Source organism: Delphinus delphis, chromosome 10 (assembly GCF_949987515.2).
Source record: "Delphinus delphis chromosome 10, mDelDel1.2, whole genome shotgun sequence".
Lineage (NCBI taxonomy): Eukaryota > Metazoa > Chordata > Mammalia > Artiodactyla > Delphinidae > Delphinus > Delphinus delphis.
The window spans coordinates 71,202,629-71,229,585 of record NC_082692.2 but is presented as its reverse complement, the minus strand read 5'-3'; the positions used below and the strand labels follow the sequence as shown (position 1 = coordinate 71,229,585).

The window sequence follows — 26,957 nt, the reverse complement described above, 5'->3', positions numbered from 1 at the left end:
CTCTGACATTTCCCCCCTTCTTTGGAATTGGAGTGAAAGGTTAGGGGAAAGTAGATTTTGAGGTCTTAACACACATGGAAGGAGTAGATTTCGTTTAGGTTTATGGTAGTCTCTAAGACAGACCTTTCTAGCTTTAAGGCGCACACTTTTTAGTAAAACCAGGGGAAATTATTGTAATTATTGATGAGTGGTTTAACACATCATACTGTTATGTCCAACCCGTGTTAGGGATTGGGGGGCAGGAGGTTAGGGGGATCCTGCTTCTCTTGAGGATCCAGATTTATGGAGGTTCTGCCATCATCTAGCTCCACCATCTGCAAAATGTAGCCTTTAAGATCTCTGAGGAAGGGGAGGAGGGTGGGGATGGCATAGACAGGAAATGATGTATGTCGCTTCTGCTTACATTTCATGAATAAAACACATGGCCTCATCTTCCCACAAGGGGGCTGGGAAGGGAAATTGTTCCTGTGTTCAGGAAGGAAAGGAGAATTGGATGTGAGTGAGAAGTAGTGGTTACTACCACAGCAACTTTTAGATTTTAGGTTATTTTTAGTGTTTGTGTCTTTGGAAACTATGTACTTTATGCATACTTCCAACTTTGAAACTGTCTCCTCATTTGAATGATTGCAAGTTGAATCAAATTCAAATATACACTTAACCCAAGTCTACTATTAGGAAAAACAAACAAACGACACTTTGAATGTGAAATAAAACTATATTGGGAGCTTTTGTGTATGTTCCAGTTTCATTTTCTTTTAAAGTTTTTCTTTGTGATAGCATGTTTATTCAATGCCTGAAGTGTTGTCGAGTAAGTAGTATTCAATCTGTGAAAATTTTCAAGTGGCCCCTTTTTCTCTCTCAAGTGTTTTTTTTTTCCTCAAGTGTTGCTGTAGTCATTTTAAGATTGAAGTGAACCATTTGATTTTTAAAAATTATTCATGGCACATCAAGTAGCACTTTGTGTTTTGTCACAATATTGTACCCGTTTCTGAAGGCCTATGTGACCTTATGGGAGAAAGGTCAGGAAGCTTATATATAGAACTTCTAGAAACATACCTCACCATTGGAACTGGTTATAATTCCTGGGTGATGACAATGAAGATTAATAATGTTTAACTCTGATTTTGGCAGTTTTTGCCCATTTCATTGCCATGGTCCTTTTCTTTCAAGTTATTACCTGGAACAGAAGTGATAACAAATGCTTCATGTTTCATACTGCCAGGTAAAAGGTTAAATTTTCATATGTTATATGCTTTTAAATATGCACACACATGCACCCGCATATACACACAAATACACAACTGGATCAGAAGGTAATGAGTAATTCTTCTAAAATGAAAAGATTGTCTTAGTTTTAACATTAGGTGACTAGTTCCCATGTGGTTAAGTCATATGTAAAAATTGGAAATTCAACCTATGGGTCTTTGTGCACTGACTGTATCATACAGTTCTAATTTCTTTTTTTTTTCTGGGAAATGATGGTGCTCTTTGCTTTGCCAAGTTTTGTTATTGAGTCGACTGCCAAAGTTTGAGAGAGAGTCAAGGGCCCTTAAAATTATTTGGTGTTGAGTGACGAGGCAGAGAAAGGTATTTCATATTCCCAAACATTTTAACTTTTATGTCTCTACCTGATGTTGGAATATAATCTAAACTTCAGGGCTTTTCTGATTCTTTTAAAAATGATGTACACTGTCGAGTGAGGTTCGAGTATTAGCGAGGGGAACTTTAATCCTACTCATTGTTACTCAGTTTGGAACTACATATTCTAATTTTTAATAGACTATGTTCTTTCTGGCCTGATCTTCCTTGTAGTTAAACTTCTGTGCATCAGAAGGTCCGTGTGCCTGCTTGTGGTTTTGCACCATCTGGAAGTTAAAATTTGACTTTAGAAATGATGTCATGCTTGCTTACTACAAACTGGGCTAATGTTGGTTGAGAATTGGATGCAGTTCAGGTCAAAGTTTTGTCTGAAAAAAAAGACCCTTAAGCTTCATTTCTTGATTCTAGGAGACTGTGCAAAGCTGTAAAGATAGAATGAAGGTGACTGAAGGGCACAATTCAAATTCCTTTGAAGCTAAGTACATGCTGTCAGGCACATGGAAAATAAACTCCTAAAAAGAAGACCTTAGCTGGCACAGACTCCCTCCTGCCATGTAGAGTTTGGGTGTTGTGAGTAGTGTGTTGATCACGACCATCTTTGCTCTCCATTTTATTCCTGGAGAAATAGTCTTACGGCTAAGGTTGCTGTTTATCTCTTCTGGGCTCAGTAAGATGGGGCAGGGCACTGATAGATCACACATAGCCAGAGGGCACTGCAAATGTTAAGCTTATTATTCATCAGTAGAGAGTCTCTTTTTCTAAACTCTCTCTAGCACTACTCACTACCTCCCATATTGTAATCTATTTAAATCATGGTTTTGGATATTGGGTGTTTCCTTCGATCCAGATACAGACCATTCATCTTTGATAGGTAGAATGTGGGGCTAATGGGACCACAGTTTTTTCTCAGATATACACTGAATCCTGGTCAGCCTGTGTGCAAATCTCTACAATCGAATATGTAACCCCTTCTAACCACTGCTGTGATCTACAGTGTTCAGCATGTTCCACCAATTTCCAGGGAACCCACTAAATGCCATCCTTTATGTATAAACTAAAAATCATATTTTTTTCACCAGATAAGAGGAAAGCTCCAAGAGAAGTATTGATGTTACTCCAGGTTGGTAGACGAAGATAACTTTAAACCAAGATAAGCCACTTGAGAATCTGGGATGTTTAAGCTTTAGTGCAATTGGCGTGAATTTTCACTTAGAAAAGGGGAGATCCCCAGACCATGAGTATCCCCTTCACCCACCCGCCCCGGCCTCTATGGCCATTATGTAAGAAGACACACAGCTATCAGATGTTTGAAGAATCTGCAGTTCACACCCTCGGCAAGCACAGAATGTCCATCCTCTCTCATAATGCAGTCTGGGTCATTCGGCCAACTGGGCTTCAAGCACTCGTCATCGCTTCTTCCCTTGCTGGGACCTCCCAGCTTCATCCTCCTCTCTGGGACAGAAACTAGAAAACCTCCTCACCAACCTCCCCATCACCTTTGACCTTTAAAAACACAACTTTGGCACCCCTTTCTTGGAAAGGGGTAGGAAAAGGAGATTCTACTCTGATAACTTTATCTCTAATATCATCATCCTTCCCTGATGTATCCTGCCTATGACTGATTTCTGTCTTTAAAATCATAAAATGTCAGGCACTTAGAGACAGTCTGTTCTTACCACTTTGTTTTATGAATGAAGAAACTGAGTCTGGAAGCCTGGGTGTGGGGAAGTGAGAGTTATTTGTCCTGGTCCTCACAGGTAGAAGATGGAAGCAGAACCTGGCCTAAAACCTAAGTGTCCTCTTTCCGTTGTTCCCAGTTGCCTTTGACTTTGAGTCCTCATGGTATTTACATATCTGTTTATTTTGGCGTATTACAGTATTCTTGCATCCTTTGTAAACAACTTTTGTTTTTTTCCCCTTTCATCCAAATTTTACCTGCTGGTAGTGTAATGAGCAAAATGTTCAACAAGAATTGGTATCGGATGCAGCAGCCCCCAGCTCACCCCTGTCCCATTCTTCTTCCTCAAGACCACCTGTTTAAACTCTTCATGCCTGGTTATTTTGATATCTCTGAATAACATGCTTGCATCATTACTTCCTGAATGTTGATGTAGCTTCTATCTGTCCAATTCTTGGTATAGAAGGTGAGGATTAAAGTCTTCCATCACCCCCACGCCCCACATCACCCACGTAAACTTTTTTTGCCCATGGTCTTTGGAACGTTAACATTGAAAAAATAAAGGTTATGTTTCATCATTTTATTACCGACACTTGAAAAGCAGAAATTGTAATAATCTAAGTTTTGAGCTAAGGTAGAAATAGGAATTTTTTTGTATGCTCTGTCTTTTTTTTTTTTCTTTAGTACTTGGAAAGCAGTCTTTCATAAAGCTGGAGAACGAGTGTCATTTCCACAGCATTTTCTTCTAGCAGCATTTACTTCCTCTTGGCGACACGTCTTTTTCTAATTTAGGAGTGTTTCTCAACGTGTCAGTCTTGTTCTCCCAGATATCCGTGGCATGGCTCATTGTACTCTCTGAGGAGAACATGAGCATCCCTGGAGGATGCTGCACGAGACGTGTTGTACCCTCCCTGGGCTCCCAAAGACACACAGAATTACTGTGCTTTTTTTCCCCAACCTTTGGTTTTACAATGTGAGACATACTACTATTTCATAATGTCTTATTTCATATAAACCTTATATTTTAAAAAATGTATCACTGTTCGGGTACACATGTAACAGAACTTTAAGGTAGATTAGGCTTTGAAACACCTGGAGGTACCCATGAGCAGTGTTTGATCACACTGCTCAGAAGGTATACTGCTGCCCCATGCTCCTCGCAGGGCAAGACTGATGGTTACTGATGACCTCTCTGTAAAACTACAACCCTTTTTCTTTTTCCTGATTTCAGGTAGATGCACTGAGATTACGACTAGAAGAGAAAGAATCTTTTCTCAATAAAAAAACAAAACAGCTGCAGGACCTCACAGAAGAGAAGGGGACACTGGCTGGAGAGATTCGAGACATGAAGGATATGTTAGAAGTGAAGGAAAGGAAAATCAATGTTCTTCAGAAAAAGGTGAGTAGCTGACATAAGCCCTTCAGATTGAGAATTGATAACATCCATGTTTTGTCATTTGAGAGAAACTTTTGAGCATGTGGAAAGGAAGAAATTATTGTTGAAGCATTGTAGATTAGGGAGTATAAACTTTAAATTTACTGGTATTTAACTTACTGGTGATTGTACTGTGTCATTTTTAGCATGACCTGTTGAATTTTCTATTTGATTACCTAGAAACTAAATAATGATGTTTTTTTTTCATTTACCATCTTAAACATAGAGATAATTGTACAAATTTAGATATAAAACTAAAATTTATAGTTAATTTTTCCTTTTTCCTTACTGAGAATTGAGCAGTGTGTTTTGTGGGTCTTAAAGGTATTTTAGTTGCATTTTGTATTTACATAAACTTTAGTAGCTCTTATCCTGTCAAACCCATACAGATTTTAGTGCGGGAGTGGTAATGTTTACACCCATTACTTAATTGGAATCAGAGAATGTATAATGAGTTCTAATACAGTGACTTAACCCAGAAGATGCTTGACCTGGTTAGGGCTCTTTTTTCTTTCCTTCTTTCAGCAGTTCATTTTCTCCATTGTAGGGGAATGAGATTTGGGGACAGCACCCAGATTTTTTTTTTAAGAATTCTTATTTGCTACTGTGTACAATTTTGGTGGGACCATAGGGTCCCTTGCCTTCCGTAAGGAAAAGTGTAGGCAAAAAGAGAAACCAACACCTGCTCTTTTAATAAAAAGAAGCTGTTGGGAAACACAGGGGTCTCAGATTAACAAGCAGGCAGCATGGAAGCTGGGCAGGAACCAGTGGGGGGAAGCACGAGCTGGCTGGCCAGGACACTGCCATAGACAGGCATGTTGCCGGGCACCAATGCTGCAGCTGCAGGCAAATGGAATCTAACCGGCCCTCCTCTTGGTGTCATTTGCCACCATCACCTCTCACCTTGTTTATATTGACAGCATCCTACCTGTTTTTGCTGCTTCAACTCTTACCTTTACTACAGGCTGTTCTTAACACAAGCTGGAGTAATTCTTTTAAAACATAATATAATTCTTATCACACTCTGACCAAACCTCTCCAGTCACAACCAGGTACCTAATTTGTGGGGCCCCTTGCTCAGACTTTATTGAGAATTTCAGGATGGTAAAGGAAAGTATTAACCCAAGCATGGGGCTCTTCTGAGTATGGGGCCCTGTGACCCTACACAAGTTGCACGCCCATGAAGCCGTGTCCCCATCCTCAGCGGCTTCCATCCTCAGCGGCTTCCATCCTCACAGGATATTGGTGGTCTGATAGATCATATTATTAATTCATTTCTGTTAAGATTTTACAGACAAGGCCCTGGTCACCGTTGCAGCTCCAGCTAATTGATACAGGTGATTAGAAGAGGGCTGGGAAGAGACGACTGAGGACCCTTTGAATCAAAGGACTGTCTAGGGCAGGTGGGACTAAGTGGCAATTCGTGGAGCATATACTAAGGATTCAGAAGAAGACTTTTCATTTAGAATCCCCACCAGCAAATGATACCAAAAGCTGGCATCTATTGAACTTAACTTATGTTGAACACTGTATGCTAGGTACTGTGCTACGGTTATTACGTTCACTATTTACTTACTTTTGACCATATAACCCTGTGAGGCAAGCACAGTTATTAACCCCAGCGATGCTGAGGCTTATGGTAGACTTACCCAAGGTCAAACAACCTAGATACAAGTTTATGTCTTTGGGAGTATAGAATAAAATGATTATTGCAAATTAAGAGAATAGACCTCCTTTTTCTTTGGCCCTCAAGTTTATGATGACACCAAGTGCGAGAGCAAATCAAGTAAGAACATCACAATTGCACAACCAGGAGTTGAGACTAAGCTCTCTCGTTCTTTTTTTTTTTTAATTGAAGTATAGTTGATTTATAGTGTTGTGCCAATCTCTGCTGTACAGCAAAGTGACTCAGTTATACACATAGAGACATTCTTTTTTCTAAATATTCTTTTCCATTATGGTTTATCGCAGGAGATTGTGCTATACAGTAGGACCTTTTTGTTTATCCAGTCTAAGCTCCTTCATTCTTGAGGAATAAATGGCAACAATTTTCTCAGTAAAAATTTTGGGAAGGCACTTTCTTTTTATCTTTTTTCTTTTTTAAAAAAAAATATTTATTTATTTATTTGGTTGCACCAGGTCTTAGTTGCAGCAGGCAGGCTCCTTAGTTGTGGCTTCAGGGCTCCTTAATTGTGACACATGGGCTCCTTAGTTGTGGCATGCAAACTCTTAGTTGTGGTATGCATGTGGGATCTAGTTCCCTGACCAGGGATTAAACCCAGGCCCCCTGCATTGGGAGCACAGAGTCTTATCCACTGTGCCACCAGGCAAGTCCCTGGGAAGTCCTTTCAATGCAGAAGTGACAGTTGGCCACTTTTGCTGATGTGAGTATTTTGCAAAATTTTAAACTTTCCGTCACAGCCAGATTCAAAGGTTTGGGAATCAGTTTGGGAATTCTAGAACAAAGTCAGTTGTGTATTATGGCTCCTTTGGGCAACAGGATCACGATCTCACTTATTTAAGCCATGCTGATAATGGATTTGGGAATATTTCATGTATATTTGGAGAGGTTGTTTAGCTTCAAGTTTTTTTTTTTTTTTCCACTGAGTATTTACCAATACATTTGGTGGAGGATATAAAACCACTGGCAACATAGTGATGGGGCAGGAGTGCTATTATACCTGCAGTGTGAAAGAGAAATAATTCCTAAAGAAGTGATGCACACAATTCAGAAACTACTACTTCAGAATGTGGAAATAATACAGAAGCTGACGGGCTAATGAAACACTGTCTTTGGGACTGGGGACTCCTTAGAGTTTTGACCACATTCAGCATAATTGGCTGATTTAGGGCAGGCCTGGACTGGGACAGCATAAGCTTTGGACAAGGGTGTGTTGGCATGGAAGAACAGTAAACTCGTGTCAATGTCCGAGGTGCAGTATTACTTAATATTTCTTTCCTGTAGACTCTTTGGCAACCAGCACCGTGTTTTGATGCCAGTAGAACTGGGTATGCTCCTTCCATAGCCATGTTGAACCTGGCCAAGCTAGGCTTGCACCTCATATCTGTCAGCTTTGCCTTCAGAGCCTTGGGTCTCAGAAGTCTTGTGTACTCCATAAGCCATGTGCACAGGTCACATGTCTGGGCAGCAGGCACGGGCATAACGCTCTAAGCATTTTGTTACTTGAGGAAGGAAGTGAAATTGAATAAACAGAGAACCCCAGGTGGCATAATATCTCTGATCAAACTTGTGTAGCAAAACAGAAGTCATCGAGAATGGATTTGGTCCTACCACCATGTTTCTGGCTCTACTCCATAGTTCCAAGAAATGGAATTCTTTTAGTAGGTGTCAAAAAGGTGCATGTATGAAGATTGTTTAGTGGATCATCCCTGTGTGGCTTTGATACTGAAGTCAGAGAAGCATCCCAGTTTACATGCTACAGCCATAGCATTCTGTTCCCATACCTGAATTCAAGTTTCCACTGATGAGGTGGTACCTGACTATTGAGTTTTTGTAGTAAATGTCATAAACCCTTGATGACATTGTACATTTGGAAAGTGTATAATGCCTAGGATTTTAGAACATGGTAGCATTATTTGAACCAGATCAAATTCAGACTGTTATGTAGCTCATAGATTCTTGCAGCATAAACTTACTACCCAAGAAAATTTTTTTAAAGCCATTAAATTGGAGAAAAATTCTATCTCCATTTTCATTCTAGGTCTCAGTCCCACAAGCAATGTGAATTTATAGAGCAGAAGTATTTTATTTATTAGGGGTAGAAAAACAGATGGTGATTTCTCTGTACGCCAAGTTCACTAGCTGTCTACTGAGCTTCATAGATTGCCCCGTGGGTTGGAAAGGGCAGGGAGAAGGGAGTGTAGTTGGCTCCTGGGAATGGTATATATGGACCTGCCCCTTTAGCAGTTTTATTCTACCCATTTGGAAGTATGATGGTGAAAATTCTGAATGACAATAGAGGAAAGAATGCTACAGGAATGTGGTTATTAGCTTACTGGATTGCTTTGTGAAGTTTATATTAAAAAGTTAAATTTGAGAAGATGGCTAGGGAACATAGAGATTTCCACATGAGTGTAAAATTGACGTAAGGTATGGAGGACTTTCTGACTCAATTGAGCTCTTTCTCAGTGTTAAATATCCAGTTGGACTTTTCTATTTATTATTGGCAAACCTCCTAATTTTTTAAACATGTGAAAAATCATATTCATTTTGCATTTACTAGTGTTTCCTACGTGTCAGTCAGTCACTACTGTAGGCCCTGGAGGTTTAAAGAGAAATAAGACATTCTCCAGTCCTCAAGAAGCTGACAGTCTGGTTGGGAAGGTAGACTTGTATAAAGTGGCATGTTACCAGAAACAAACCACTTGATGGATGCAAAGAGCAGAAGCTAATTCTGGCTACCTTAAGCAAAAGGAAATTTACTGCAGGAATATCCAGAGCTCCAGTATCTGGCTGGTAGAACCAGATTAGGGATGATCAAGAACCAGGACAGCTCTAGGAGACCAAGAGAAAGCAGACAGTGGCCTGACCTTGTAACCCGGAGTGTCTGGTCAAGTGTCTTCCCTGCTGTTGGCTGCCCTCACCCCTCCCCCGCGCCGCCGCCCCACACCCTTACCTCGTGCTGTTGGTCAAGATTCAGAGTCCTGGGACAGAGCTCCAAAGTTCACACAAATGCCTCTCATTAGTAGGATCTAACCAGACCCTACCTAAAAGGAATCTGGGAAATGTGGTTCCAAGCCTTACGTCTGAGCTTTCCACTCAGTTCTTGTGTCATTTAGGGAAGTCTTTGCTGACGCTGCAGGCTGGGAGAGGTTTTACACTCGTAGATAACCATTTCTTGGCTCACTTTGAAGTTATGCACCCCGTTAATGAATGTTGGCTTCCCTCCAGGGCTAAGCTCCTTGAGCACCCCAGACGTCATCATCAAGATACCCCCAGCTCCTTGCAAAATTCTTGGCAGGTGATGGTCCTCAGTCAGTATGCATTTGATGAATAAATTATGTCAGTAAATTCTGAATGAATGAGAACTTGGGAGAAGAGAAATCACTTTGAGATCCACTCCTGGCCCAGGAATATCGTTTGCTGTGAGAAGAGTCATTTGCCCCAGTGAAACGTCAGACCCACTTGTTGTTCCCAGAACAGTGTGTTCTGTGTAGGCTGCAAGATGGAACCATCCCATGAGTAATAAAGCACAGATAAGGAAATGATTATTGCTCCACCTGCATCTAACACCTCCAGCCTCTGTTCCATTACCCTGGGAAGATAAAAATGGATGAAGCCTTGAGTAAGGGAGCTTAGCCACTCTTCTTTAATTTTCCCTTTTAATAAAAAGAAAATGTGGCATTTTTAGAAAATACTGTTTTGTTCCCCAAAGAGACTGCTTCTTCCTCCAGTTCTCACTTCTAACTTACTGGATCGTTAGAGTCATGGCATTTTATGAGAGTGATACAATGAAATTGCTGATTATCCGTGGTAATTTCCAATTATGACCATGCAAATGATAATTTTTATAACAAAAGGGTAATCTACTATTGATTGAATCCTTACTATGTACCAGACACTGTGCTAAGGGCTTTGCATTCTTAGGTTGAGTCCTTACAACAAACCTAACGGCATGTACATATGATCAAAATCGCTATTTTTAAAATGGGAGACTGTGGTTTAGAGAGTGACTTGCCCAGAGTCACATGGCAGGGAGGTGAAAGAGCTATTCTTAACCACCACACTATTCTGGTGTTTTTCTGTTTATGGTCCTGCTTCCCTCATGAGACAAGTGGGATCGTTAGCTTTTAGGGATTAGCTGAACTATAGTTTGAGCAATTTACCTGAGGTCGATACACAAGGATGCCTGGTTTTAATACCAGACTGGCAGAGATGCAGCTACTAAATAATGTGATGAAAAATAGGAAAACAGTTAAATTAAAAAGTATGACATCAGATCTGGATTTTTAAAAGTTTATGTTAGTCTATATTTAGAAAAAAGAAAGATTGTGGTGACCTTCAGTTTATGTTTATATTTTCCTCCATGAGACTCTTCCCGTACCATTCTAAGCCATTGGATTATTTTGCAGCTTCCTTTTCAAAGGATTGCACCATTTTTGCTCTCTTAGTTTCATTTTGTTTTGGTTGTTGGCTTTAAGGACTGAGACCTCAAAAGGTGATTTGAGACGTCTGAGCATCTTTCCTGGACTAGTCGCAGATGAACTCAGGATTCGTTAGACTCCTCCTTTAGTCCGAGAGGAAGTGGTCTGGGAAGCCATTCCACTTTGCAGGGAGCTGTTCACCTAAGGTTAGACCTCCGTGTAGTCAAGCTCACTCTACATCTGAAGCCAAGAACTGGGCTGGCACTCAGGGGATGGGGCCACAACCGAGGTGGCTGTGAGTCTAAGGCAGTGGTTCTCAACTGGGGTACACTTACAAGTCCCAGCCTCCCAAGGAACAGTTGGCAATATCTGGAGGTAGTTTTGGTTGCCACAGCTGGAGGATTACTGCAAGCGTCTGGTGGGTAGAGTACAGGGGTGCTGTTAAACATCCTACAATGCACAAGAGACAGCCCCTTGGCCTCTGCCAAAGCAAATTACTATCTAGACCTAACCCTGGTCTTTTGGGGTCCTTTTCTTCCTGTGTATGGACCACCCTTCTCATCTTGGATCTCTCTGCGTCCTGCCTTGAGATAGTATTCCTTGAAGTGATTTTTACGTAGTATAACAGACATTTCTCTGTAGCATTTTTAGCTACACCTTTTTTCTGGCATGATTATAGGCAGTTTACAGAGGTAAACATCTTGGGTGGGTGGGTGTGTGGGTGTGTGTATGATTGAACTGTTGATATTACTTTCTCTTTTATAATTTCCACATATATTAATTAATCTATAAAGAGTATGTATATAGCACTCTTGAAGTATTAAAATTTTTAGAATTATTTAAACTGATCTGACCATACTGATCAAATCAACTAATTTGGAGAGGGGTGGTGGTCAAACTTCAGTATAGGGAATATATGGTAGAAATAAAACATCTGATTTAGAATAGAGATGAGTCACCTATCAGTTATGACCCAGTTTAAATTTCTTTAGCTAAATGCCAGCATTTCAGCCATCTGGAAAATACCTTTAAGACTATTTTTTTTTTTTCTGACAAAAAATGAACTTTATTTTAGCAGCCATTTGGGCTGAAAATACGATTTCTATATTCACATTTAATGCATTTTTCATATATTTTGTCTAGTCATTTGGGATAAGGTAACATCGTTTGTTCATGTTGACTGATCGTAGGTTAACCTACGTTGCTTAAATATTTGCAACTAAAAATAGTATTGTCTAGGTTAGCGTTTGTGGTTTGCCATTTTTCTTTTGAAACTGCCTTCTTCAGTAGAAAATACAGGAAAAAGGTAACTTATTATAGTATAATAAATTCTCTGTATGTATTCTATGTTTGTAGGGTAGCAGTATGTCATTGGGTCTAAGCAAAAGCATCTTTACTCTGGCATCATTTAATACATAGTGTCTTTATTATGGCATGTGGTTGGTGTCAAGGGTCCTAGGGCAAATTAAAGTCCACAGGACAAACAATCAAGCATGCATGGATGCTATTCTTATCTGGAATTATTTGCCCAATGTTAGCAATGGCCTAGGGAAGAAACAGCTTGATTTTAACCAGTTGATCCTGTTGATCATTTTGCCCCAATGAAGTGATATTTCGAAGGTCACTTTGTGTCTCTTGAGTAGAGATTGTGGCTTCCTTGGTAAACCTTAGCTTCTTTGATAAGCAATGAATTCACCAGCCTCCTCCATTGTGTAATTGCTTTTTTCCTAAGGGATTTGAGGTTGCCTTTTCTCTTAGAGATGACATTGATGAAATGACATTTAATTATCAAAAGAAGCAAAGCTAAAAAATTTACCTTCTGATGGAGCAATTAAAGGGATTTAGGAAGGCTGCTCAGTTATTCATGCATTCAGTCAGCATCTATAGGCACTGTACTCAATTAGCTGCATCTTTCTACCCCCTCACTCTATTGAACCCAATTGAATATTATTTGACTTTAAAAGACATGTTAAAATGGGTATGCTGATAAAGCATGGGCAGTCCGGAAGACAAAGATATGAGAGAACATAAATCTGGAAGAGACTTGATGAACCCTCCTAGTCCAACCTTTTTATTTTTCCACTCAGGACACAGAGGTTCCAGAGATGAAGTGGCTTGTTTAGGGTCAAAGAACTAATTAGTGACAGAACCTGGGCTCTGATTACACTTTTCCTTTTTCTTCTCTCCATTCCCCTGTGATAGCTGAGGCCTGGGACATCACTGCCCTATTCTGGCCAGTTTGCCTTCCCTTCCTTCCTACCATTCAGTCATCCAGCAATACATATTCAGCATCTGTAATGGTCTGGATGCTCTTCAGGCACTCGGGGATACAGAGGCTATTGGAGAAGGTATAGTTTCTGTCCTTTGAGAGCTCACACTCATGGAAAAGGCCACTGAACAGGCAATTGCAGGGCAAAGTATGATATGTGCTATGCCAGCCAGGTACATGGTTCATGTAGGAGGGCCACCTCACCTATTGTGGGGAATAGGATGGTCAAGGAGGACTTCTGGAAAAGTTGATGTCTAAACTGGGATCTGAGGGAGTAGGAAGTGTTGTCCAGTCAAAGTGGCAAGAATAGTATTTGCAAAGGTTTGGCTGGAAGAGGCAGCACAGTGCATTTGGTGGAATTAGAAGTAATTTAATATAGATGGACCACACTCCCCTACCTCATTTAGGAAACAAATTTCAGAGAAGTTTTTCTATTCTTTATGTCTTCTAGAAATCAAATATATTTTATAATTAGCTTTGAGAGTCATTTTGACTTCCATATTATGAATGTTCTCTTCCAATCCCTTATGACTTGCTAGTGGCAATAGTGATTATCTGTGTTATTTCAAAATGCAGTTCAGAGCCAGATGGTACTGAGAACTGCTTCTTATTCAATGAGAGAGCTGATCCTGAGCCAGGGGAGGCAAATTCTCTTTTAAATAAATATTTGCTTCTGGGTTAAGACCTTATATTCTGTACTCAATTTCAGCATGATGGATTTTTTAAAAGTTTGTTTGTAATTACCTGCAAAACCCCTGAAGATTTAAAATAAAAATGCCCAGAGTGCCCTGACTGTGGCCGCTACCCTAATGGGTACAGGCATCTTGACACATCTGTCAATCTCAGCTGCCAGCTGTTGTTGTTTTGTGGTATGGAATTAGAGGTGTTTGAGCTTTTACAGATTTCAGTCCGGAGCTGGTTCCATTTTTCCTCCCACATACTCCCCAAGCCATTTAATTTAAATCAACCTTAGGTATGTGGAAGAAAAATTTTCTGTCTGTCTTTTTTACTTATCCTTTGTTTGACAATGGATTCTACCTTGCTGTGAAGAGTTTACACATATCTATATTAGCATTTATCATGTTATATTGTACAGAGAAGTCCATAATTCAAAACTTTTATAATATGTGTCTTAAGTTTCCCATAGGGCTAAATGTAAATTAGAAGTGATGCATTCTTGGGGCACATAACTCCATAGTTATTGTGGGAAAGGGGCACCTTAATATTGTTCTGATATTGCAGTCTTGTTGCCATTTTTTCCCCTTTTTCCTTACTTGATTACACTATACCTTTTTTTTTTTTTTTGTGGTACGCGGGCCTCTCACTGTTGTGGCCTCTCCCATTGCAGAGCACAGGCTCCGGACGTGCAGGCTCAGAGGCCATGGCTCACGGGCCCAGCTGCTCCGCGGCATGTGGGATCTTCCCGGACCGGGGCACGAACCCGTGTTCCCTGCATCGGCAGGCAGACTCTCAACCACTGTGCCACCAGGGAAGCCCTATACTATACCTTTTGCAAACTAAAAGATATAACTGCTTTAAACACACTGTTTCCCCAGAAGTTGAATTCTAAACTAATGGCACAGGGTATATGGCAGTTTGGGGTCTTCAGCATAGCATTATATCACACTTACATACTTTTACAATTGCTGGTTTCTGAGAACCAGCAGTAGCACCAACATGGGGACTTCCCTGGTGGCGCAGTGGTTAAGAATCCACTTGCCAATGCAGGGGACACGGGCTTGAGCCCTGGTCTGGGAATATCCCACATGCCGTGGATCAGCTAAGCCTGTGCGCCACAACTACTGAGCCTGCTCTCTAGAGCCCTCAAGCCACAGCTACTAAGCCTGCGTGCCACAACTACTGAGCCCACATGCAACAACTACTGAAGCCTGTGTGCGTAGAGCTCGTGCTCTGCAACAAGAGAAGCCACTGCGATGAGAAGCCCACGCACTGCAACGAAGAGTAGCCCCTGCTCGCTGCAGCTAGAGAAGGTCCACACACAGCAATGAAGACCCAAGGCAGCCAAAAATAAATTAATTAATTAATTTAAAGAAAATCTGATCAATTTATCTAAAAAAAGAAAAAAATAGCACCAACATGTACTCGGCCCTTGGATAATATAATTAGTTTATAAAAGTAATTTATAATTTTAACAAAAGTGCTATGGTAGGTAGAATTCTAAGATGGCCCCCAAGGTTTCCCACCTCTCTGGTATATATTCCTTGAATAATGCCCAGGACTGTGAATATGATAGATTTAACATAGATTATGTTATATGGCACAGATGACTTTAAGAAAGAGAGATTATCTGGGTAAGCTTGACTTAATCATATGAGCCCTTTAAACATGGATTCTAAGGTCAGAGTCAGGGAAGTCACTGATTCAAAATAGGAGAGGGATTCACTGCATGAGAAGTTCTCCACTGTTGATTTGAAGATGGAGGGGGCCACATGGCATGGAATGCGACAACCCCTGGAGCTGAAAGTGACTCCCAGTGACAACAGCCAGGAAGCAAGTACCTCAGTCCTAAGACCACAGGAAACTGAATTTTGCCAATAACAAGAGTAAGATTGGAAGTGTTTTTCTTCCCTCTAGAGCCTCCAGACAAATATTCATTCTGGCCAATACTCTGATTTCATCCTCAGAATACCCTGAATAGAGACCCCAGCCACACTGTGCTGGAAATCTGACCTACAGAATTGTGAGCTGATAGATGGATGTCATTTTAAGCCACTGGATTAGTGGTATTTTGTTGCACAGCAATAGAAAACTGATACAAGTGCATATTAATATAACTGTTCAGTGGTAATAAACCTGTCACAGAAATCCAGAGGCAAGTGGAGACTAGTGGAGTTCACAGGATACTTACAAGGGGTGTTGGCTCACTAAAGTGGTATTGCTTGTAACTGTAATGAAAGCAGTTTCCTGTGCCTTTGACTGCTCAGTTTAGAAACCATGGAAGTTGGATGAATTTTTATAATTTGAGGGGGATTTGCATGATTTCAAAATGTATGCTTAGGAATGAACCTTTATTACACTTCTCAGGTTGTATTACTTCAGGTTGCATAACTGAGATTTCTTAAAGTATGATATTATGTGTTTGTTTCCCCATTAAATCCTGAGCTCAGCTGAGGAAGCCACTGGGTCTTACTCATCTTCTCATCCCTAGCAACAAGCACAGCGCTTGGCACCTTGTAGGTGCTTAATAAGTGTTAGTTGGAAAGTTGAAATGTAATGGCACGAATAAACAGATCTCTCCAAAGTTCTGGTGAGATTCAGGATGAGTAAACAAATGGAATGGTTGTGTTCCAATAAAACTTTATTTACAAAACAGGCAGTGGATCAGATTTGGTCCATGGGCTATAGTTTGCTGAGCTCTGGGGTAGATCACAAGTTATTATAGCCTAAAGGCAATTCTAACATATAACAACCTTCATGGCAAGTTTGAGATTTTTAAAACATATACTCCAAATATTTGATAGAGCTGAACAAGGTGTACTTCTTTGGGGGGCTGTATTTACTATTTGCCTCAGACATTCCTGTTGGTGCAATGGAAAGTAAGTCACTCGCTTCCAAGGATGAGTTCTTCCCAAGTTTCTGTTGCATTCTGCAGCCTTTTTGTGAGTAAAGTCTGAATGAAGCAAAGCTAAGCAAATAGGATGCTCGAATGAACAGCACTAATTGACTTGGGGTGGGAATATTTCTTTACTAGTGAAATATGAAGTTAAATTCTTTAGGTTGCATGTGGCACTTTGACTTATAAAAGGCTATAAAGGGTAGCACATACGTACACTGAGGCTTTCTCCAAATTATGAATGTTTGTGAACTTGTGAACAGCTGGAGGCATAGACAAGGGTGGCCAGATGGGAAGGTAGGAGTAGAGGCAAATATTCTTTGCTGCCGTTCTGTGTTACCAACACTTATCATTAGAGCTCGCAGGGGAGGGTCTTTGAAAAGAAATAGAGGCAGGTATAATGTGTCAGGTAGCTGGGGGAAAGACAAATATGGGGGTAGTAGACCAAAGCTGCTTCATCTCCTGATTCTTCACCTAGGAATTCATTCTAAGAAAAAATTAAGGAAGTAGGCATAGATTTAGTCACAGCCTTGTTCATAGCATGGTTCTTTAATTTAAAAAAATTTTTTACCTGAAGAGTGAAAATATTATAAAGTGGAGGAGTGAATAAATAAATGATGGTATATTTCTACATAGAAATTCAGCCAACAGAAATGACATGGAAAGATATTCACATTATTTTGCTAAGTGAAATAAACTGTCTACCATATGTATGTACAGAAAATGAGAATGCCTGTTTTCTCACACCCTCACCGATATATGACTCTATTTTTGTTTTAAAAAATTTTTTATACACATATACATATATGTACACATCAGCAAAATTAGTTTGTTAAGAGCATGGACTGTGTCAAGCCTGGCTTTGAATCTCACCTTAAGGACATTTTAACCTTAGGCAAGTTACTTACAATTTCTCTGCCTCATTTTCCCCGTCTTTAGAATGAGGATGAGCTGACTTTCCATCTCAGTTCTTCTCAACGTAGTAGTAGGTGTTCAAAGGAGTATTGTTGAATGCACAAGGTGCCCATTACTGCTGGTGCACAGGTAATTATTATTTTATATTAAAAATCAGAATTTAAATGTTGGACCCATCAACTCTTTCAGAGAGCTTGGAAAGAAAACGGAATTACTTTGTAAGGATTACTTAAAATTGATTTTTCAATTTACATACAGTAAAATTCACTCTTTGTGTTACAGTTCTTTGGGCTTTGACAAAAGCATAGAGCTGTGTAACTACCTTCACAGTCATGATACAGGACACCTGTGTCACCTCAAAACCTCCCTTGTGCTGCCCTCTCTGTAGTCATCCCTTCTTCTCAGCCCCCAATCCCTGGCAGCCACCAGTTTGCTCCCCATGCTGATAGTTTTGCCTTTTCCAGAATGTCATAGAAATAAAAGTATACAGCATATAGCCTTTTGCATCTGGCTTCTTTCACGTGGCATAACACATTTGAAATTCATCCATGCTATAGCCTTTATCAATAGTTCATTCTAAAGATAATACTTCTAAAGATAATGCCTCTTATTTATGAAACATCTGTATCATAGCCACACAGGTGTTTTTTTTGTCCCTGAGGTTGCCCTGAAGCCAGAGTTGTGACAGTATAGAATGATAGCACTGAAGAAGACTTGAGAAGCAGCCTGGTCTGATTCAGCCTGTTGAGGAGGTGAGGGTTCTGAGAGCCAGAAATCAGATACATAACCTCAGGTGAGCTCAAGTCAGACTTAAGACCAGAATTCAGAGCTTTGATGCTAAACTAGCAAAATTATATGGAGGTCAGAGAGGGGAAACCATTTTAGTGATGAACTAGTGGAAAGGTCCCTGAAGGGCAGTGAGATGGTGGGGGTGGGGAGGGGGTGTGCATGCGTGCGTGCATCTGCTGTGATGTATTGCGTTGAAATGATGACCTTAAATTGCTTTTAGAAAGAGAACAAACCAGCACTTTTTTGTGTTTAGGTTGAGAAGAAAGGACCTTCTATCATTATTATTTTTTTAAATGAAGTATAGTTGATGAATAGTATTATTTAAGGTATAGGTGTACAGTATTGTGATTCACAGTTTTTAAATGTTATACTCCATTTATAGCTATTATTAAAAATTGGCTATATTCCCTGTGTTGTACAATATATCTTTTTAGTTTATTTTATACATAATAGTTTGTAACTCTTAATCCCCTACCTTCGGATTGCCCCTCCCCCTTCCCTCTTCCCACTGGTAACCACTAGTTTTGTGCTTTATATCTGTGAATCTGTTTCTTTTTTGTTATATTTACTAGCTTGTCTTATTTTTTAGATTCCACATATAAAGGATATCATACAGCATTTGTCTTTTTCTGACTTACTTCACTTAGCACAATACCCTCCAAGTCCACCCATGTTGTTGCAAATGGCAAAGGGTGAGTTTGTGTAATCTACCTCAACTTTCTATCATTCATAGTAAGCACTGGCTTGGAGAATGGCCAGCAGATATCACAGTTGTTGCTTTCACCCCAGGGGTGTGTAATATATATGGTAATTGGCAGGTTAGCAGACATTTGGCCTGTCCAAAATGTCCAGTAGACATTTAGTGCATGCCAAAAGGTCCTTGATATTTGGTCCTGTCCAAAACCATTTGGCATGGACCCAATATGCTCATGGACATTTTGGGTAGGACCAAATTTTAAGGACATTTTGACATGGTCCAAATGTCTTTATGGATATTTTGGATAGGACCAAATATCAAGGACATTTTGGCATGGGCCAAATGTCTTTATGGATATTTTCGACAGGACCAAATACGACCAAATACCAAGGATGTTTTGGCGTGGACCAAATGTCTTACGGACATTTTGGACAGGACCAGATGTCCTGCAAGTATTGGCTAAGTCTTTTAAACATGTAAGCTTGGTTTGATGAGCACCAGATCCCCACAGAAAGCTCACACCAGATCCTGAAGTGTGCAGAGGTGTGTAGTTCATTTTGAAGCCTAAATTAGAATGAGTCCTTTTATTGTCTATTATTTATCCTGTTTATGTTTTATTTCTAAAGGCATAGTACTACTTTATCTAAAAATAACTAGATAACATATAAGTACCATATTATATCTCTGTCCTTAAGAAATAAAAATAGATTTTTATTAAAAATTGAATTAGATTTTTAAAAATGGTATCTCTTGAGGGGAGGAACCAAGATGGTGGAGCAGAAGGACGTGCTCTCACTCTCTCTTGTGAGAACACCAGAATCACAACTAGCTGTTGGACAGTCATTGACAGGAAGACACTGGAACTCACCAAAAAATATGCCCCACATCCAAAGACAAAGGAGAAGCCACACTGAGACGGTAGGAGGGGCTCAATCACAGTAAAATCAAATCCCATAACTCCTGGGTGGGTGACTCACAGACTGGAGAACACTTATACCACAGAAGGCCACCAACTGGAGTGAAGGTTTTGAGCCCCACGTCAGGCTTCCCAACCTGGGTGTCCGGCAACGGGAGGAAGAATTCCTAGAGAATCAGACTTTGAAGGCTAGTGAGATTTGATTGCAGGACTTCGACAGGACTGGGGGAAACAGAGACTCCACTCTGTACTAGTGTGCTCATCGGGACCCAGGGGAAGGAGCAGTGATCCCAGGGGAAGCTGAACCAGACCTACCTGCTAGTGTTGGAGGGTCTCCTGCAGAGGCAGAGGGTGGCTGTGGCTCACCGTGGGGACAAGGACACTGGCAGCAGAAGTTCTGGGAAGTACTCCTTGGCGTGAGCCCTCCCAGAATCTGTCATTAGCCCTACCAAAGAGCCCATCTAGCCTCCAGTGGTGGGTCACCTCAGGCCGAACAACAAACAGGGAGGAAACCCAGCCCCACCCATCAACAGTCAAGCAGATTAAAGTTTTACTGAGCTCTGCCCACCAGAGCAACAGTCAGTTCTAGCCACCACCAGTCCCTCCCATCAGGAAACTTACACAAGCCTCTTAGATAGCCTCATCCACCGGAGGACAGACAGCAGAAGCAAGGAGAACTACAATCCTGCAGCCTGTGGAACAAAAATCACATTCACAGAAAGACAGACAAGATGAAAAGGCAGAGGGTTATGTACCAAATGAAGGAACAAGATAAAACCCCAGAAAAACAACTAAATGAAGTGGAGATAGGCAACTTTCCAGAAAAAGAATTCAGAATAATGATAGTGAAGATGATCTAGGACCTTGGAAAAGGAATGGAGGCAAAGATTAAGAAGATGCAAGAAATGTTTAACAAAGACCTAGGAGAATTAAAGAACAAACAAACAGAGATGAACAATACAATAACTGAAATGAAAACTACACTAGAAGGAATCAGTAGCAGAATAACTGAGGCAGAAGAACAGATAAGTGACCTGGAAGGCAGAACGGTGGAATTCACTGCTGTGGAACAGAATAAAGAAAAAAGAATGAAAAGAAATGAAGACAGCCTAAGAGACCTCTGGGACAACATTAACCGCAACAACATTCTCATTATAGAGGTCCCAGAAGGAGAAGAGAGAGAGAAAGGACCCGAGAAAATACTTGAAGAGAATATAGTTGAAAACTTCCCTAACATGGGAAAGGAAATAGCCACTCAAGTCCAGAAAGTGCAGCGAGTCCCATGCAGGATAAACCCAAGGAGAAACACACTGAGACACATAATAATCAAATTGGCAAAAATTAAAGAAAAATTATTGAAAGCATCAAGGGAAGAACAACAAATAACATACAAGGGAACTCCCACAAGGTTATCAGCTGATTTCTGAGCAGAAACTCTACAAGCCAGAAGGGAGTGGCATGATATACTTAAAGTGATGAAAGGGAAGAACCTACAACCAAGATTACTGTACCCCGCAAGGATCTCATTCAGATTCGATGGAGAAATCAAAAGCTTTACAGACAAGCAAAAGCTAAGAGAATTCAGCACCACCAAACCAGCTCTACAACAAATGCTAAAGGAACTTCTCTAAGTGGGAAACACAAGAGAAGAAAACGATCTACAAAAACAAACCCAAAAGAATTAAGAAAATGGTCATAGGAACATACATATCAATAATTACCTTAAAGGTGAATGGATTAAATGCTCCAACCAAAAGATATAGACTGGCTGAATGGATACAAAAACAAGACCCATATATATGCTGTCTACAAGAGACCCACTTCAGACCTAGGGACACATACAGACTGAAAGTGAGGGGATGGAAAAAGATATTCCATGCAAATGGAAATCAAAAGAAAGTTGGAGTAGCAATACTCATATCAGATAAAGTAGAGTTTAAAGTAAAGAATGTTACAAGAGACAAGGAAGGACACTACATAATGATCAAGGGATCAATCCAAGAAGAAGATATAACAGTTATAAATATATATGCACCCAACATAGCACCTCAATACATAAGGCAACTGCTAACAGCTATAAAAGAGGAAATCGAAAGTAACACAATAATAGTGGGGGACTTTAACACCTCACACCAATGGACAGTTCATCCAAACAGAAAATAAATAAGGAAACAGAAGCTTTAAATGACACGATAGACCAGATACATTTAATTGATATTTATAGCACATTCAATCCAAAAACAGCAGATTACACTTTCTTCTCAAGTGTGCACAGAACATTCTCCAGGATGGATCACATCTTGGGTCACAAATCAAGCCTCAGTAAATTTAAGAAAAGTTAAATCATATCAAGTATCTTTTCCGACCACAACACTATGAGATTAGAAATGAATTACAGGGAAAAAAACGTAGAAAGCACAAACACATGGAGACTAAACAATACGTTACTAAATAACCAAGAGATCACTGAAGAAATCAAAGAGGAAATCAAAAAATACTTAGAGACAAATGACAGTGAAAACACGACGATCCAAAACCTCTGGGATGCAGCAAAAGCCATTCTAAGAGGGAAGTTTATAGCTATACAAGCCTACCTCAAGAAGAAAAGTCTCAAACAATCTAACCTTACACCTAAAGGAACTAGAGAAAGAAGAACAAACAAAACCCAAAGTTAGCAGAAGGAAAGAAATCATAAAGATCAGAGCAGGAATAAATGAAACAGAAACAAATAAAACAATAACAAAGATCAGTAAAACTAAAAGCTGGTTCTTTGAGAAGATAAACAAAATTGATAAACCATTAGCCAGCCTCATCAAGAAAAAGAGGGAGAGGACTCAAATCAATAAAATTAGAAATGAAACAGGAGAAGTTACAACAGACACCGCAGAAATAAAAAGCATCCTAAGAGACTACTACAAGCAATTCTATGCCAATAAATTGGACAACCTGGAAGAAATGGACAAATTCTTAGAAAGGTATAACCTTCCAAGACTGAACCAGGAAGAAATAGAAAATATGAACAGACCAATCACAAGGAATGAAATTGAAACTGGGATTAAAAATCTTCCAACAAACAGAAGTCCAGGACCAGATGGCTCCACAGGTGAATTCTATCAAACATTTAGAGTAGAGCTAACACCCATCCTTCTCAAACTCTTCCAAAAAATTGCAGAGGAAGGAACACTCCCAAACTCATTCTATGAGGCCACCATCACCCTGATACCAAAACCAGACAAAGATACTACAAAAAATGAAAATTTCAGACCAATATCACTCATGAATATAGATGCAAAAATCCTCAACAAAATACTAGCAAACAGAATCCAACAACACATTAAAAGGATCATACACCATGATCAAGGGGGATTTATCCCAGGGATGCAAGGATTCTTCAGTATACGTAAATCAATCAGTGTGATACACCATATTAACAAATTGAAGAATAAAAGCCATATGATCATTTCAGTAGATGCAGAAAAAGCTTTTGACAAAATTCACCACCCAATTATGATAAAAACTCTCCAGAAAGTGGGCAGAGAGGGAACCTACCTCAACATAATAAAGGCCATATAGGACAAACCCTCAGCAAAAATCATTCTCAATGGTGAAAAACTGAAAGCATTTCCTCCAAGATCAGGAAAAAGACAAGGATGTCCACTCTCACCACTATTATTCAACATAGTTTTGGAAGTCCTAGCCACGGCAATCAGAGAAGAAAAAGAAATAAAAGGAATACAAATTGGAAAAGAAGAAGTAAAGCTGTCATTTTTTGCAGATGACATGATACTATACATAGAGAATCCTAAAAATGCCACCAGAAAACTACTAGAGCTAATCAATGAATTTGGTAAAGTAGCAGGGTACAAAATTAATGCACAGAAATCTCTTGTATTCCTATACACTAATGATGAGGAATCTGAAAGAGAAATTAAGGAAACACTGCCATTTACCATTGCAATAAAAAGAATAAAATACCTAGGTATAAACCTACCTAGGGAGACAAAAGACCTGTATGCAGAAAACTATAAGACACTGATGAAAGAAATTAAAGATGATACCAACAGTTGGAGAGATATACCATGTTCTTGGATTGGAAGAATCAATATTGTGAAAATGACTGTACTACCCAAAACAATCTACAGATTCAATGCAATCCCTGTCAAATTACCAATGGCATTTTTTACAGAACTAGAACAAAAAATCTTAAAATTTGTATGGAGACACAAAAAACCCCAAATAGCCAAAGCAGTCTTGAGGGAAAAAAACGGAGCTGGAGGAATTAGACTCCCTGACTTCAGACTATACTACAAAGCTACAGTAATGAAGACGATATTGTCCTGGCACAAGAACAGAAACATAGATGAATGGAACAAGATAGAAAGCCCAGAGATAAACCCACACACCTGTGGTCAACTAATCTATGACAAAGGAGGCAAGGATATACAATGGAGAAAAGACAGTCTCTTCAATAAGTGGTGTTGGGAAAACTGGATAGCTACATGTAAAAGAATGAAATTAGAACACTGCCTAACACCATACACAAAAATAAACTCAAAATGGGTTTGAGACCTAAATGTAAGACCGTACACTATCAAACTCTTAGAGGAAAACATAGGAAGAACACTCTTTGACATAAATCACAGCAAGGTCTTTTTTGATCCACCTCCTAGAGTAATGGAAATAAAAACAAAAATAAACAAATGGGACCTAATGAAACTTAAAAACTTTTGCACAGCAGAGGAAACCATAAAGAAGATGAAAAGACAACCCTCAGAATGGGAGAAAATATTTGCAAACGAATCAATGGACAAAGATTAACATCCAAAATATATAAACAGGTCTTGCAGCTCAGTATTAAAGAAACAAACAACCCAATCAAAAAATGGGCAGAAGACCTAAATAGACATTTCTCCAAAGAAGACATACAGATGGCCAAGAAGCACATGAAAAGCTGCTCAACATCACTAATTATTAGAGAAATGCAAATCAAAACTACAATGAGGTATCACCTCACACCAGTTAGAATGGGCATCATCAGAAAATCTACAAACAACAAATGCTGGAGAGGGTGTGGAGAAAAGGGATCCCTCTTTCACTGTTGGTGGGAATGTAAACTGATAAAGTCACTATGGAGAACAGTATGGAGGTTCTTTAAAAAAACTAAAACTCGAATTACTGTATGATCCAGCAATCCCACAACTGGGCATATATGCAGAGAAAACCATAATTCATAAAGACACATGTACCCCAGTGTCCACTGCAGCACTATTTACAATAGCCAAGTCATGGAAGCAACCTCAATGCCCATCGACAGACGAATGGATAAAGAAGATGTGGTACATATATACAATGGAATATTACTCAGCCATAAAAAGGAACAAAATTGAGTCATTTGTAGAGACGTGGATGGATCTACAGACTGTCATACAGAGTGAAGTAAGTCAGAAAGAGAAAAAGAAATATTGTATATTAAAGCATGTATGTGGAACCTAGAAAAATGGTACAGATGAACCAGTTTACAGGGCAGAAGTTGAGACACAGATGTAGAGAACAAACGTATGGATACCAAGGGGGGAAAGCGGCGGGGGGGTCGGGTATGGTGGCGTGCTGAATTGGGCGATTGGGATTGACATGTATACACTGATGTGTATAAAACTGATGACTAATAAGAACATGCTGTATAAAAAAATAAATAAAATTAAATATTAAAAAAATAATGTTATCTCTTGCATCTATGTCAAATATTTATCCATTTTTATTACATAATGCAATGAACAAAATAAATATTTAATCTTAAGGAAAATTCAGAGTTATGGTTTATAATATAAAAATCTTCTATAAATAACATTAAGCATTTATTTGCTAATTTAAGTTGGTTACAGTAATGCAAGTTTTTACCCATGTGCTTATCAGCTCATTTTCCTCTACCTTATTTTAAACCTTCTTTTTGATATTTTTATAGCAGATGGTTGAATGTCATAGATACAGAACTTAGTTAGGCATCCAAGGTGATTTATATATTGTTCTTACAATAACTTCAACTGAAATCTTTGGTAAACATGGCAATTGTCATAAGGAAATATACATTGTTTGTCATGTTCAAATCTGAACTCTTGGAAACAGTTTTTAAAGGGACTGTAATTGTGTCTTTAGTTTGGTATTTTAGTTTTGTTTAAAGTTCAAACATTTGTTGTACATTTCTGTGTGGTTTATATATTTTTTAACATCAGTGCCCCACAAGACCTTCACTTAGAATTTTAAGCTAAATGCTTTTTTCTTTGAATAATTTATCCTGTAAAGTCCCTTCTCTCCTTCTGTAGCGTCTCTACCAACAAGGATATGGAAGGTTGCAGAGAGTGTGCTAAGTGTTATGGTAGTTGACAATCTAGTTCGGTTAGATAAGTCTCCCAATTGGAGTGTCAGCACAGATTAGTCTAGTCCATGGAGAGAAGAAAAACGTAGAAAATATTGTCCAAAATGCTTACAAAAGCAATGAGCTGTGACAGAGAAAGGACCTGATACACCATCCTTGTGCTGAATTGAAGGAAAAATTAAAAACATCGATTTCAGCTGTTGAAATTGCCTTACAGTACATAGGAGGTGCTAATTTGTTCAGACATCTTTTGGCAACCTTGCATGTAGAATCTGCTCAGTCCTGTTGTTATTTATGTGCAATAATGCCTGCAGCCAGAGAACTATCTTTCTGGACTTGGCTCTTTCTAACTGAGAATAAAGGCTTGAGGAATATGGGAGATGTCAGTAGCAACAAGCAACTTGAATTCCTCAAGATAAAGACCATGGCTGGGAAGAACTGAGCAGGCAAGAGAAGGTTACTGACTCCACATTAATAATAAATTTACGAGAGTACAGAACAAATCATGCCAGGCCATCTTTATCGTTTTCTAGGTGGACGTGCAAGATTAAAGAAAGGAATTCAATAGCTTTAATATCTGGAATTGAGTAAATCATCTAATTCAGTG

At 39.4% G+C, this 26,957-nt stretch overlaps 1 protein-coding gene across 1 annotated transcript in view; it reads left to right on the top strand.

The window, feature by feature from the left end:
• The window catches only part of ERC2 (ELKS/RAB6-interacting/CAST family member 2), a 750,321-nt gene that overhangs the window by 337,407 nt on the left and 385,957 nt on the right, over positions 1–26,957 (top strand). The window contains exon 6 of the mRNA XM_060021473.1: positions 4,509–4,676. Within this exon, the coding sequence (XP_059877456.1) occupies positions 4,509–4,676 (168 nt within the window). The remainder of the gene's footprint in view (positions 1–4,508; positions 4,677–26,957) is intronic.